This window comes from Nerophis lumbriciformis, linkage group LG25 (assembly GCF_033978685.3).
Source record: "Nerophis lumbriciformis linkage group LG25, RoL_Nlum_v2.1, whole genome shotgun sequence".
NCBI classification, from domain to species: domain Eukaryota; kingdom Metazoa; phylum Chordata; class Actinopteri; order Syngnathiformes; family Syngnathidae; genus Nerophis; species Nerophis lumbriciformis.
Window position 1 is genome coordinate 2,043,611 of NC_084572.2, and position 14,100 is coordinate 2,057,710.

The following is a 14,100-nucleotide window of genomic DNA, read 5'->3' on the forward strand; positions in this document are numbered from 1 at the left end:
TGTCATTGTGGTGTCATTGTGGTGTCATTGTGGTGTCATTGTATTGTTGTGTCATTATGTTGTTGTGTCACTGTGTCATTGTATCATTGTGTTATTGTGTTGTTGTGTCATTGTGTTATTGTGTTATTGTGTCATTGTGGTGTCATTGTAATGTTGTGTCATTGTGTTGTTGTGTTATTGTGTCATTGTGTCATTGTGTTGTTGTGTCACTGTTTCATTGTGTTGTCATTGTGTTGTTGTGTCACTGTGTCATTGTGTTGTCATCATGTCATTGTGCTATTGTGGCACTGTGTTGTGTCACTGTGTCATTGTGTTGTCATTGTATCATTGTGTCATTGTGGTGTCATTGTGTAATTGTGTCACTGTGTTGTCACCGTGTCATTGTGTTGTTGTGTTATTGTGTAATTGTGTCATTGTGTTGTCATTGTGTCATTGTGCTGTTGTGTTATTGTGTCATTGTGTTGTTGTGTGTTGTTGTGTCACTGTGTCATTGTGTTATTGTATCATTGCGTTGTCATTGTGCTGTTGTGTCACTGTGTCATTGTGTTATTGTGTCATTGTGGTGTCATTGTGGTGTCATTGTATTGTTGTGTCATTGTGTCACTGTGTCATTGTATCATTGTGTTATTGTGTTGTTGTGTCATTGTGTTATTGTGTTATTGTGTCATTGTATTGTTGTGTCATCGTGTCATTGTGTTGTTGTGTTATTGTGTTGTTGTGTCACTGTTTCATTGTGTTGTCGTTGTGTTGTTGTGTCACTGTGTCACTGTGTTGTCATCATGTCATTGTGTTATTGTGGCACTGTGTTGTTGTGTCACTGTGTCATTGTGTTGTCATTGTATCATTGTGTCATTGTGGTGTTATTGTGTAATTGTGTCATTGTGTTGTTGTGTCATTGTGTAATTGTGTCATTGTGTCATTGTGTTGTTGTGTTATTGTGTCATTGTGTGTTGTTGTGTCACTGTGTCATTGTGTTATTGTATCATTGCGTTGTCATTGTGCTGTTGTGTCACTGTGTCATTGTGTTATTGTGTCATTGTGGTGTCATTTGTGGTGTCATTGTATTGTTGTGTCACTTTGTCGTTGTATCATTGTGTTATTGTGTTGTTGTGTCATTGTGCTATTGTGTCATTGTGGTGTCATTGTATTGTTGTGTCATCGTGTCATTGTGTTATTGTGTCATTGTGTTGTTGTGTCGCTGTTTCATTGTGTTGTCATTGTGTTGTTGTGTCACTGTGTCATTGTGTTGTCATCATGTCATTGTGTTATTGTGGCACTGTGTTGTTGTGTCACTGTGTCATTGTGTTGTCATTGTATCATTGTGTCATTGTGGTGTTATTGTGTCATTGTGTTGTTGTGTTATTGTGTAATTGTGTCATTGTGTTGTCATTGTGTCATTGTGTTGTTGTGTTATTGTGTCATTGTGTTGTTGTGTGTTGTTGTGTCACTGTGCCATTGTGTTATTGTATCATTGTGTTGTCCTTGTGCTGTTGTGTCACTGTGTCATTGTGTTATTGTGTCTTTGTGGTGTCATTGTGGTGTCATTGTATTGTTGTGTCATTGTGTTGTTGTGTCACTGTGTCATTGTATCATTGTGCTATTGTGTTGTTGTGTCATTGTGTTATTGTGTCATTGTGGTGTCATTGTATTGTTGTGTCATCGTGTCATTGTGTTGTTGTGTTATTGTGTCATTGTGTTGTTGTGTCACTGTTTCATTGTGTTGTCATTGTGTTGTTGTGTCACTGTGTCATTGTGTTGTCATCATGTCATTGTGCTATTGTGGCACTGTGTTGTGTCACTGTGTCATTGTGTTGTCATTGTATCATTGTGTCATTGTGGTGTCATTGTGGTGTCATTGTGGTGTCATTGTGTAATTGTGTCATTGTGTTGTCACCGTGTCATTGTGTTGTTGTGTTATTGTGTATTTGTGTCATTGTGTTGTCATTGTGTCATTGTGTTGTTGTGTTATTGTGTCATTGTGTTGTTGTGTGTTGTTGTGTCACTGTGTCATTGTGTTATTGTATCATTGTGTTGTCATTGTGCTGTAGTGTCACTGTGTCATTGTGTTTTTGTGTCATTGTGGTGTCATTGTGGTGTCATTGTATTGTTGTGTCATTGTGTCACTGTGTCATTGTATCATTGTGTTATTGTGTTGTTGTGTCATTGTGTTATTGTGTTATTGTGTCATTGTATTGTTGTGTCATCGTGTCATTGTGTTGTTGTGTTATTGTGTTGTTGTGCCACTGTTTCATTGTGTTGTCGTTGTGTTGTTGTGTCACTGTGTCATTGTGTTGTCATCATGTCATTGTGTTATTGTGGCACTGTGTTGTTGTGTCACGGTGTCATTGTGTTGTCATTGTATCATTGTGTCATTGTGGTGTTATTGTGTCATTGTGTAATTGTGTCATTGTGTTGTTGTGTCATTGTGTAATTGTGTCATTGTGTCATTGTGTTGTTGTGTTATTGTGTCATTGTGTGTTGTTGTGTCACTGTGTCATTGTGTTATTGTATCATTGCGTTGTCATTGTGCTGTTGTGTCACTGTGTCATTGTGTTATTGTGTCATTGTTGTGTCATTTGTGGTGTCATTGTATTGTTGTGTCACTTTGTCGTTGTATCATTGTGTTATTGTGTTGTTGTGTCATTGTGCTATTGTGTCATTGTGGTGTCATTGTATTGTTGTGTCATCGTGTCATTGTGTTATTGTGTCATTGTGTTGTTGTGTCGCTGTTTCATTGTGTTGTCATTGTGTTGTTGTGTCACTGTGTCATTGTGTTGTCATCATGTCATTGTGTTATTGTGGCACTGTGTTGTTGTGTCACTGTGTCATTGTGTTGTCATTGTATCATTGTGTCATTGTGGTGTTATTGTGTCATTGTGTTGTTGTGTTATTGTGTAATTGTGTCATTGTGTTGTCATTGTGTCATTGTGTTGTTGTGTTATTGTGTCATTGTGTTGTTGTGTGTTGTTGTGTCACTGTGCCATTGTGTTATTGTATCATTGTGTTGTCCTTGTGCTGTTGTGTCACTGTGTCATTGTGTTATTGTGTCATTGTGGTGTCATTGTGGTGTCATTGTATTGTTGTGTCATTGTGTTGTTGTGTCACTGTGTCATTGTATCATTGTGCTATTGTGTTGTTGTGTCATTGTGTTATTGTGTCATTGTGGTGTCATTGTATTGTTGTGTCATCGTGTCATTGTGTTGTTGTGTTATTGTGTCATTGTGTTGTTGTGTCACTGTTTCATTGTGTTGTCATTGTGTTGTTGTGTCACTGTGTCATTGTGTTGTCATTGTATCATTGTGTCATTGTGGTGTCATTGTGGTGTCATTGTGGTGTCATTGTGTAATTGTGTCATTGTGTTGTCACCGTGTCATTGTGTTGTTGTGTTATTGTGTATTTGTGTCATTGTGTTGTCATTGTGTCATTGTGTTGTTGTGTTATTGTGTCATTGTGTTGTTGTGTGTTGTTGTGTCACTGTGTCATTGTGTTATTGTGTCATTGTGGTGTCATTGTATTGTTTTGTCATTGTGTCACTGTGTCATTGTATCATTGTGTTATTGTGTTGTTGTGTCATTGTGTTATTGTGTTATTGTGTCATTGTGGTGTCATTGTATTGTTGTGTCATCGTGTCATTGTGTTGTTGTGTTATTGTGTCATTGTGTTGTTGTGTCACTGTTTCATTGTGTTGTCATTGTGTTGTTGTGTCACCGTGTCATTGTGTTGTCATCATGTCATTGTGTTATTGTGGCACTGTGTTGTTGTGTCACTGTGTCATTGTGTTGTCATTGTATCATTGTGTCATTGTGGTGTTATTGTGTCATTGTGTTGTTGTGTTATTGTGTAATTGTGTCATTGTGTTGTCATTGTGTCATTGTGTTGTTGTGTTATTGTGTCATTGTGTTGTTGTGTGTTGTTGTGTGTTGTTATGTCACTGTGTCATTTTGTTATTGTATCATTGTGTTGTCCTTGTGCTGTTGTGTCACTGTGTCATTGTGTTATTGTGTCATTGTGGTGTCATTGTGGTGTCATTGTATCATTGTGCTATTGTGTTGTTGTGTCATTGTGGTGTCATTGTATTGTTGTGTCATCGTGTCATTGTGTTGTTGTGTTATTGTGTCATTGTGTTGTTGTGTCACTGTTTCATTGTGTTGTCATTGTGTTTTTGTGTCATTGTGTTGCCATCATGTCATTGTGTTATTGTGTCACTGTGTCATTGTGTTGTCATTGTATCATTGTGTCGTTGTGTCACTGTGTCATTGTGTTGTCGTTATTGTGTCATTGTGCAATGATGTGTTTGTGTCGTCGTGTGGTTTTTGTCGTGTCATTGTGTGGTAGTGTTGTTGTGTCATTGTGTTTTTCATGTTGTATCAGAATGTTTTATCTTTTAGTTGTTGTGTCCCAGTGTAACGTTGTGATATTGTGTTGTTGTGTTGAGCAGATGTCAGCGTTGGGAGCGCCCGGCATGGCGTGGGTTTGGGTGTTTGCCATCGGCGTGATCGCTATTTCCTGCCTGGGAATCTACGCAGGAAGCAGTGAGAAGGGCTTGGCACTGAAGATGGTTTGTACTAACTCTTTCTTCACTCACCAACTACTTTCAGGGTTTTTTTGGGGTTTTAATGTACAAAATGCAAACGCAGTGAAGTTGTCAAGTTGTGTAAATGGTCAATAAAAAGAGAATACATCCATCCATCCATCCATCTTCTTCCGCTTATCCGAGGTCGGGTCGCGGGGGCAGCAGCCTAAGCAGGGAAGCCCAGACTTCCCTCTCCCCAGCCACTTCGTCCAGCTCCTCCCGGGGGATCCCGAGGCGTTCCCAGGCCAGCCGGGAGACATAGTCTTCCCAACGTGTCCTGGGTCTTCCCCGTGGCCTCCTACCGGTGGGACGTGCCCTAAACACCTCCCTAGGGAGGCGTTCGGGTGGCATCCTGACCAGCTGCCCGAACCACCTCATCTGGCTCCTCTCCATGTGGAGGAGCAGCGGCTTTACTTTGAGCTCCCCCCGGATGACAGAGCTTCTCACCCTATCTCTAAGGGAGAGCCCCGCCACCCGGCGGAGGAAACTCATTTCAGTACCCGTGATCTTGTCCTTTCAGTCATAACCCAAAGCTCATGACCATAGGTGAGGATGGGAACGTAGATCGACCGGTAAATCGAGAGCTTTGCCTTCCGGCTCAGCTCCTTCTTCACCACAACGGATCGATACAGCGTCCGCATTACTGAAGACGCCGCACCGATCCGCCTGTCGATCTCACGATCCACTCTTCCCCCACTCGTGAACAAGACTCCGAGGTACTTGAACTCCTCCACTTGGGGCAAGATCTCCTCCCCAACCCGGAGATGGCACTCCACCCTTTTCCGGGCGAGAACCATGGACTCGGACTTGGAGGTGCTGATTCTCATCCCAGTCGCTTCACACTCGGCTGCGAACCGATCCAGCGAGAGCTGAAGATCCTGGCCAGATGAAGCCATCAGGACCACATCATCTGCAAAAAGCAGAGACCTAATCCTGCAGCCACCAAACCAGATCCCCTCAACACCTTGACTGCGCCTAGAAATTCTGTCCATAAAAGTTCAGAACAGAATGGGTGACAAAGGGCAGCCTTGGCGGAGTCCAACCCTCACTGGAAACGTGTCCGACTTACTGCCGGCAATGCGGACCAAGCTCTGACACTGATCATACAGGGAGCGGACCGCCACAATCAGACAGTCCGATACCCCATACTCTCTGAGCACTCCCCACAGGACTTCCCGAGGGACACGGTCGAATGCCTTCTCCAAGTCCACAAAACACATGTAGACTGGTTGGGCAAACTCCCATGCACCCTCAAGGACCCTGCCCAGAGTATAGAGCTGGTCCACAGTTCCACGACCAGGACGAAAACCACACTGTTCCTCCTGAATCCGAGGTTCGACTATCCGGCGTAGTCTCCTCTCCAGTACACCTGAATAGACCTTACCGGGAAGGCTGAGGAGTGTGATCCCACGATAGTTAGAACACACCCTCCGGTTCCCCTTCTTAAAGAGAGGAACCACCACCCCGGTCTGCCAATCCAGAGGTACCGCCCCCGATGTCCACGCGATGCTGCTGTGTTACATGGCCTTTCCTTTTAACAACACTCAGTAAAGCTTTCCCATTCTTGCTTGATGTACAGCTTAAGTTGTTCAACAGTCCGGGGGTCTCCCTTGTGCTATTTTAGGCTTCATAATGCGCCACACATTTTCAATGGGAGACAGGTCTGGACTGCAGGCGGGGCCAGTCTAGTACCCGCACTCTTTTACTATGAAGCCACGCTGTTGTAACACGTGGTTTGGCATTGTCTTGCTGAAATAAGCAGGGGCGTCCATGGCAACGTTGCTTGGATGGCAACATATGTTGCTCCAAAACCTGTATGTACCTTTGGCGCCTTCACAGATGTGTAAGTTACCCATGTCTTGGGCACTAATACACCCCCATACCATCACACATGCTGCCTTTTACACTTTGCGCCTAGAACAATCCGGATGGTTCTTTTCCTCTTTGGTCCGGAGGACACGACGTCCACAGTTTCCGAAAACAATTTGAAATGTGGACTCGTCAAGACCACAGAACACTTTTCCACTTTGTATCAGTCTATCTACTACTCAGTGGCCTAGTGGTTAGAGAGTCCGCTCTGAGATGGGTAGGTTGTGAGTTCAAACCCTGGCCGAGTCATACCAAAGACTATAAAAAAATGGGACCCATTACCTCCCTGCTTGGCACTCAGCATTAAGGGTTGGAATTGGGGGTTAAATCACCAAAAAATGATTCCCGGGCGCGGCCACCGCTGCTGCTCACTGCTCCCCTCACCTCCCAGGGAGTGAACAAGGGTAATGGGTCAAATGCAGAGAATAATTTCGCCACACCTAGTGTGTGTGTGTGACAATCATTGGTACTTTAACTTTTACTTAGATGAGCTCAGGCCCAGCGAAGCCGGCGGCGTTTCTGGGTGTTGTTGATAAATGGATTTCGGCTTTGCGAAGTAGAGTTTTAACTTGCACTTACAGATGTAGCGACCAACTGTAGTTACCGACAGTGGTTTTCTGCAGTGTTCCTGAGCCCATGTGGTGATATCCTTTACACACCGATGTTAGCTTTTCGATGCAGTACCGCCTGAGGGATCGAAGGTCCGTAATATCATCGCTTATGTGCAGTGATTTCTCCAGATTCTCTGAACTTTTTGATGATATTACAGCATACTTGCCAACCCTCCCGGATTTTCCGGGAGACTCCCGAAATTCAGCGCCTCTCCCGAAAACCTCCCGGGACAAATTTTCTCCCGAAAATCTCCCGGAATTCAGGCGGAGCTGGAGGCCACGCCCCCTGAGTGACGTGTTGACACCCTGTTCTCACGTCCGCTTTCCCACAATATAAACAGCTAATGATGGAGGGCGAGTTCTTGGTTTCTTATGTGGGTTTATTGTTAGGCAGTTTCATTAACGTCCTCCCAGCGCGGTAACAACACACAACAACAGCGGTCAAGTTTTCGTCTACCGTAAAGCAGTTTGTCTGCCGTAAACAGCAATGTTGTGACACTTTTAAACAGGACAATACTGCCATCTACTGTACATGCATATGTGACCCACCCATAATGTGTCACATTTTTTGTGTTGATTTATTTATTTTATTTTGTGGTTTGAATTCGTTTTTGGAGCTGTCATTACACATTTATCAGTATTCACATTGGTCAGTAGGGGGCAGTAGGGCGTTTCTTCCCAATTGAATGCGATCACCTGCAGACCGGAAGTGTCTTGTCATTCTGATGAGCGCGACCAGTCTGTGAACAATTGAAACGTCCTGTGTGCTTTTTCCTCCTGTATAACAGGTTAGTTTTGGTGAATCAACTCACTGAATAATATCCATGCGATTTTTATAAGTTTAAGTACACATTCTGATGGCGGAGCCTAACTCTAAAGTGTTTGTGAGTTGTAGTTTGTATTTGTGAATGAATCCAGTGCACAGCTGCAGTAATCAATACAAAAAGGCGACGTGAGTGCGCAATGTTTATGTAGGAACTTCTGATCCTAATTCAGACTCCCAAATTAGAGCTCCCGTTTTCTTATTGATTTTAAAATGTATATTTGCATAATGTGTGTGTTCTGAAATAGTGACAGAGAATAGAACAAGGATGGACAGTTCAACCCTTAACTCAACAATGAGTAGATGAGTGTTATGTGTGTGTAAATGTGTAAATAAATGAACACCGAAATTCAAGTATTTATTTTATTTATATATATATATATATATATATATATATATATATATATATATATATATATATATATATATATATATATAGACTTCGCCTCAGACTACGACTCAATCACAGGCAACGAAAGAAACATCATCATCCACGCAAAAAACTCCATTCTCATCCACAACAGTACACCATGGCAAAAAAAGAACAATGCAACATTTGACGTCACTATGGGAAGTTTTGACGGAGCAGAAACGTGTGAACTCGTTGGGAGTTTCCTCCTCTCCCAGCTCGCTAGCCTCAATCTGAACCTTGGTATTTACCGTGATGACGGACTGGCAGTGTGTCGCGCCTCGCCAAGGAGCAGCGAGAATACCAAGAAGCGCATATGCCAAATTTTCAAGGAGAACGGCCTACGGATCACGATTGAAGCCAACAAGCAAACCGTCAACTTCCTTGACGTCACTTTCAACCTGAGAAATAACAGCTACCAACCATTCACGAAACCCAACACAACACTCCAATACGTGCACCATGACAGCAACCACCCACCCACCACCACGAAAAGAATACCTACCGGAATCAATAAAAGGCTATCGATGCTGTCATCTAGCAAAGCTGAATTTGACCAAGCAACCCCCCCGTACCAAAAAGCCCTTGATGAAAGCGGATACAATTTCATCCTCACCTATGAACCCACGCCAGGAAACCAGCCAAAAAAGAACAGAAAACGAAACGACATCATCTGGTACAACCCCCCATACAGCAAAAACGTCTCAACGAACATTGGACACAAATTCCTCAATCTGATTGACAAACACTTTCCCAAAGACAACACCCTAAGAAAAGTATTCAACAAGAACAACATTAAATTGAGCTACAGCTGCATGAACAATATACGACAAATCATCTCAAACCACAACAAAACAATTGCAAATGAGCCGTCGGCCCCCAGACAGAGCGACTCCAAAACCAACAAAGGATGTAACTGTCGGAAGAAACCTGATTGCCCTCTCAACGGGGGGTGCTTACAAACATCAGTTGTCTACCAATCTAAGGTAATACGCAAGGACATTAACACATCCGACACATATGTAGGATTAACCGAGGGAGAGTTCAAAACCAGATGGAACAATCACAAGGCTTCTTTCAGGAACAAAAACCTGCGAAATACCACAGAACTCAGCAAACACATTTGGGACCTCAAAGACAATAATGTTGAATATTCAATAACATGGCAAATTCTTGCATCCAGCACACCTTACAATAGTGGTAATAAAAGATGCAACCTATGCTTGAAAGAGAAACTGTTTATTATTTACCGTCCAGACCTGTCATCCCTCAACAAGCGCAGCGAAATTGTAACAGCATGCCGCCACAGACGGAAACACCTCCTAGGTAACACATGAGCCAATCACCACGCCCCTACGCCAGCCTGTACCCACCCACTCTGTGCCCTATATAAACCATGGTATGCGAATGCTCCCATTAAAATCTCCTGATGATTGAGGGTACCCCCCCTCATGAAACAGGCCTGTAGAGATGAAATAGTCTTGTGATTTTTTCCCACACATACATATATATATATATATATATATATATATATATATATATATATATAGCTAGAAATCACTGAAAGTCAAGTATTTCTTATATATATATATCTCTTAACCACGCCCCCGCCCCACTCCCGACCACGCCCCCCACCCCCCACCTCCCGAAATCGGAGGTCTCAAGGTTGGCAAGTATGTATTACAGAGCGTAGATGGTGAAATCCCTAAATTCCTTGCAACAGCTGGTTGAGAAACGTTGTTCTTAAACTGTTCAACAATTTGCTCACGCATTTGTTGACAAAGTGGTGACCCTCGCCCCATCCTTGTTTGTGAATGACTGCTTTTATACCCAATCATGGCACCCACCTGTTCCCAATAAGCCTGTTCACCTGTGGGATGTTCCAAATAAGTGTCGGATGAGCATTCCTCAACTTTCTCTGTCTTTTTTGCCACTTGTGCCAGCTTTTTTTGAAATTCCAAATGAGCTAATATTTGCAAAAAATAACAAAGTTTTCCAGTTCGAACGTTAAATATCTTGTCTTTGCAGTCTATTCAATTGCATATAAGTTGAAAATGATTAGCAAATCATTGTATTCTCTTTTTATTTACCATTTACACAACGTGACAACTTTTGGGGTTCGTACATCGTCCATGAATGTTGATTTTTTGTTGTTGTCGTTGTTGACAGTTTGCAGGCTTCATGGGCGTGGGAATGATCATCATGCTGATCTTTGGCATCATCGTGGCGGTGCTGAGGAACAAGGTCAGTCTTGCACTGCACCTTCTGAAGCTAAAGTGTGTGTGTGTGTGTTCTGGCAATGCTTACTTATTGGGGACATGGCTTTGTTTACACAGTCACCTTTAGGGGACCTCTGACGGTATGGGGACAAAAAAACAGGTCCTTTTTAAATGATAGTCAGATCCATTCTGAAGATTTTAAGCCCATAAAACATGTTTACTGGTTAATTTGAGTGTGAGACATTTGCACAGCAGCCCCCTCACCGGGCTGTAGCTGGTACTGCACTCGCTGCTCTGCTCACACTTCTTCCGTGTATAGTTAATCACTTTTTTTTCCTTTTTTTTTTTAAATGGTCCTCAGTAGTCACGTACAAATGTGTGTGAATTATGCAAAATTATTCGAATTTGGTCCCCCATGAACCATATTAACTGTTTTTTCCCCAGTAAGAATGATCAGCACATTACTTCATCAATCCAGAGATTTAAATGACGTGTATGAGCTAACTGGGCAGTAGGGATGATGTTTGATAAGAGATTATCGAGTTCGAGCCCATTATCGAATCCTCTTATCGAACCGATTCCTTATCCATTCTCTTATCGAATCCAGATAGGTTGCAGTATATGGAAATAAAACACAATATTTGGTTTGACAAAAGCTCACTTTTATTTTATAAGAAAAAAATAAAAAAAATAAAAAAATATTGACTGTTACCCCCCTAAAAAATATATATATATACAGGTAAAAGCCAGTAAATTAGAATATTTTGAAAAACTTGATTTATTTCAGTAATTGCATTCAAAAGGTGTAACTTGTACATTATATTTATTCATTGCACACAGACTGATGCATTCAAATGTTTATTTCATTTAATTTTGATGATTTGAAGTGGCAACAAATGAAAATCCAAAATTCCGTGTGTCACAAAATTAGAATATTACTTAAGGCTAATACAAAAAAGGGATTTTTAGAAATGTTGGCCAACTGAAAAGTATGAAAATGAAAAATATGAGCATGTACAATACTCAATACTTGGTTGGAGCTCCTTTTGCCTCAATTACTGCGTTAATGCGGCGTGGCATGGAGTCGATGAGTTTCTGGCACTGCTCAGGTGTTATGAGAGCCCAGGTTGCTCTGATAGTGGCCTTCAACTCTTCTGCGTTTTTGGGTCTGGCATTCTGCATCTTCCTTTTCACAATACCCCACAGATTTTCTATGGGGCTAAGGTCAGGGGAGTTGGCGGGCCAATTTAGAACAGAAATACCATGGTCCGTAAACCAGGCACGGGTAGATTTTGCGCTGTGTGCAGGCGCCAAGTCCTGTTGGAACTTGAAATCTCCATCTCCATAGAGCAGGTCAGCAGCAGGAAGCATGAAGTGCTCTAAAACTTGCTGGTAGACGGCTGCGTTGACCCTGGATCTCAGGAAACAGAGTGGACCGACACCAGCAGATGACATGGCACCCCAAACCATCACTGATGGTGGAAACTTTACACTAGACTTCAGGCAACGTGGATCCTGTGCCTCTCCTGTCTTCCTCCAGACTCTGGGACCTCGATTTCCAAAGGAAATGCAAAATTTGCATGGTTGGGTGATGGTTTGGGGTGCCATGTCATCTGCTGGTGTCGGTCCACTCTGTTTCCTGAGATCCAGGGTCAACGCAGCCGTCTACCAGCAAGTTTTAGAGCACTTCATGCTTCCTGCTGCTGACCTGCTCTATGGAGATGGAGATTTCAAGTTCCAACAGGACTTGGCGCCTGCACACAGCGCAAAATCTACCCGTGCCTGGTTTACGGACCATGGTATTTCTGTTCTAAATTGGCCCGCCAACTCCCCTGACCTTAGCCCCATAGAAAATCTGTGGGGTATTGTGAAAAGGAAGATGCAGAATGCCAGACCCAAAAACGCAGAAGAGTTGAAGGCCACTATCAGAGCAACCTGGGCTCTCATAACACCTGAGCAGTGCCAGAAACTCATCGACTCCATGCCACGCCGCATTAACGCAGTAATTGAGGCAAAAGGAGCTCCAACCAAGTATTGAGTATTGTACATGCTCATATTTTTCATTTTCATACTTTTCAGTTGGCCAACATTTCTAAAAATCCCTTTTTTGTATTAGCCTTAAGTAATATTCTAATTTTGTGACACACGGAATTTTGGATTTTCATTTGTTGCCACTTCAAATCATCAAAATTCAATGAAATAAACATTTGAATGCATCAGTCTGTGTGCAATGAATAAATATAATGTACAAGTTACACCTTTTGAATGCAATTACTGAAATAAATGAAGTTTTTCAAAATATTCTAATTTACTGGCTTTTACCTGTATATATATTAGAGATGCGCTGATAGGCAATTATTTCATCCGCAACCGCATCACAAAAGTCGTCAACCATCCGCCATCCACCCAACCAACATTTTATCAAAACCACACCCGCCCGCCATCCTCCAGTTGTTATATATCTAATATAGACGATGCAAGCATATTAGTAAGGTTATAAAGCTTTTGCCTGTTAAAGAAAGGAGACTGATCCAATGCAGCACAGACATTCAATGCGTGATAATATTATTTATCATTATTATAATATTATTGTCATTTCCATTAAGAAAGTGTTGACTATTGTTGCCAATGCCCTCAGATCAGGAGTGCGTTCCTCACACTTTGTGTGCGCAGTTGCAGCAAGCAGAACGATGCTTTTAAGAAGTTAAAAAAATGTTTTAGAAAGACTAGGCCTATATTTTCGTTAGGTAAAAATTTTTTTTCTGAATTTATTTCAATGAATATTAACTTGTTAACGTTATAATGCTCAAATAGGGACGAGGGCGGGGTGCACAGTGAAGCAGTGAACAATTTCGCGACAAAGATGAACCTTTATTGATTGACATGACAAAATATCAGACAATCTCCATTGTCAACGACAGGCAGGAAAATAAAGATAAACACATAGCCTATGTTGTAGGCATAGGCTCATATGTTTTTAAGTTGAAATAAAAAAAAATAAAAAAAATGTGCCTCATAAGCCTTAGGCTGTCAATCACGCGCACAAACTTAAATTATACAATAACATATGTATGTCATCCCTATTTAAACAAAAATAAATTAAATAAATAATAATAATAAATTACCTGCAACTTATTGGCCAAGGCAAATAGCTGAAGGGGGGAAATCAAACCCATCAGACTGCACTTTATCATCAAACTTGAATTATAATGAAAATAGACAATCGCGACAAACAAAGCAGGCTAAATATCCTTACATTGTCGCCAATCGGAGATGCGCTTCACTTGAAAGAGAGACCAAATAATTATTCACACATAGTAGTATATCTCCAATAGAAAAAAACACAATAAACAACGCAATTGCCTTAATTCCTTTGCATTGTAGTGCGCCCAAACACGTAACCATCAAAATTATTTAGCTGACCGAACTCAATATAGGTTAGACATGGGCTTATTTGGTATAGCCTATAAGTAGTGATGGGTTGATGAGGCGTCATGAAGCGTTTCGACACATTGCAAAACTGTATTGATACTGTGTCGATACTGTGTCACTAAATACTGACATCTGCTGGACATTAAAAATCCCTACAGGCAACC

At 41.8% G+C, this 14,100-nt stretch overlaps 1 protein-coding gene across 1 annotated transcript in view; it reads left to right on the forward strand.

Moving 5' to 3' along the window:
- The window catches only part of LOC133621507 (tetraspanin-8-like), an 84,083-nt gene that overhangs the window by 46,009 nt on the left and 23,974 nt on the right, over nt 1-14,100 (forward strand). Inside the window, exons 3-4 of the mRNA XM_061983562.1 lie at nt 4,439-4,558; nt 10,455-10,529. Coding sequence (XP_061839546.1) covers nt 4,439-4,558; nt 10,455-10,529 — 195 coding nt within the window. The remainder of the gene's footprint in view (nt 1-4,438; nt 4,559-10,454; nt 10,530-14,100) is intronic.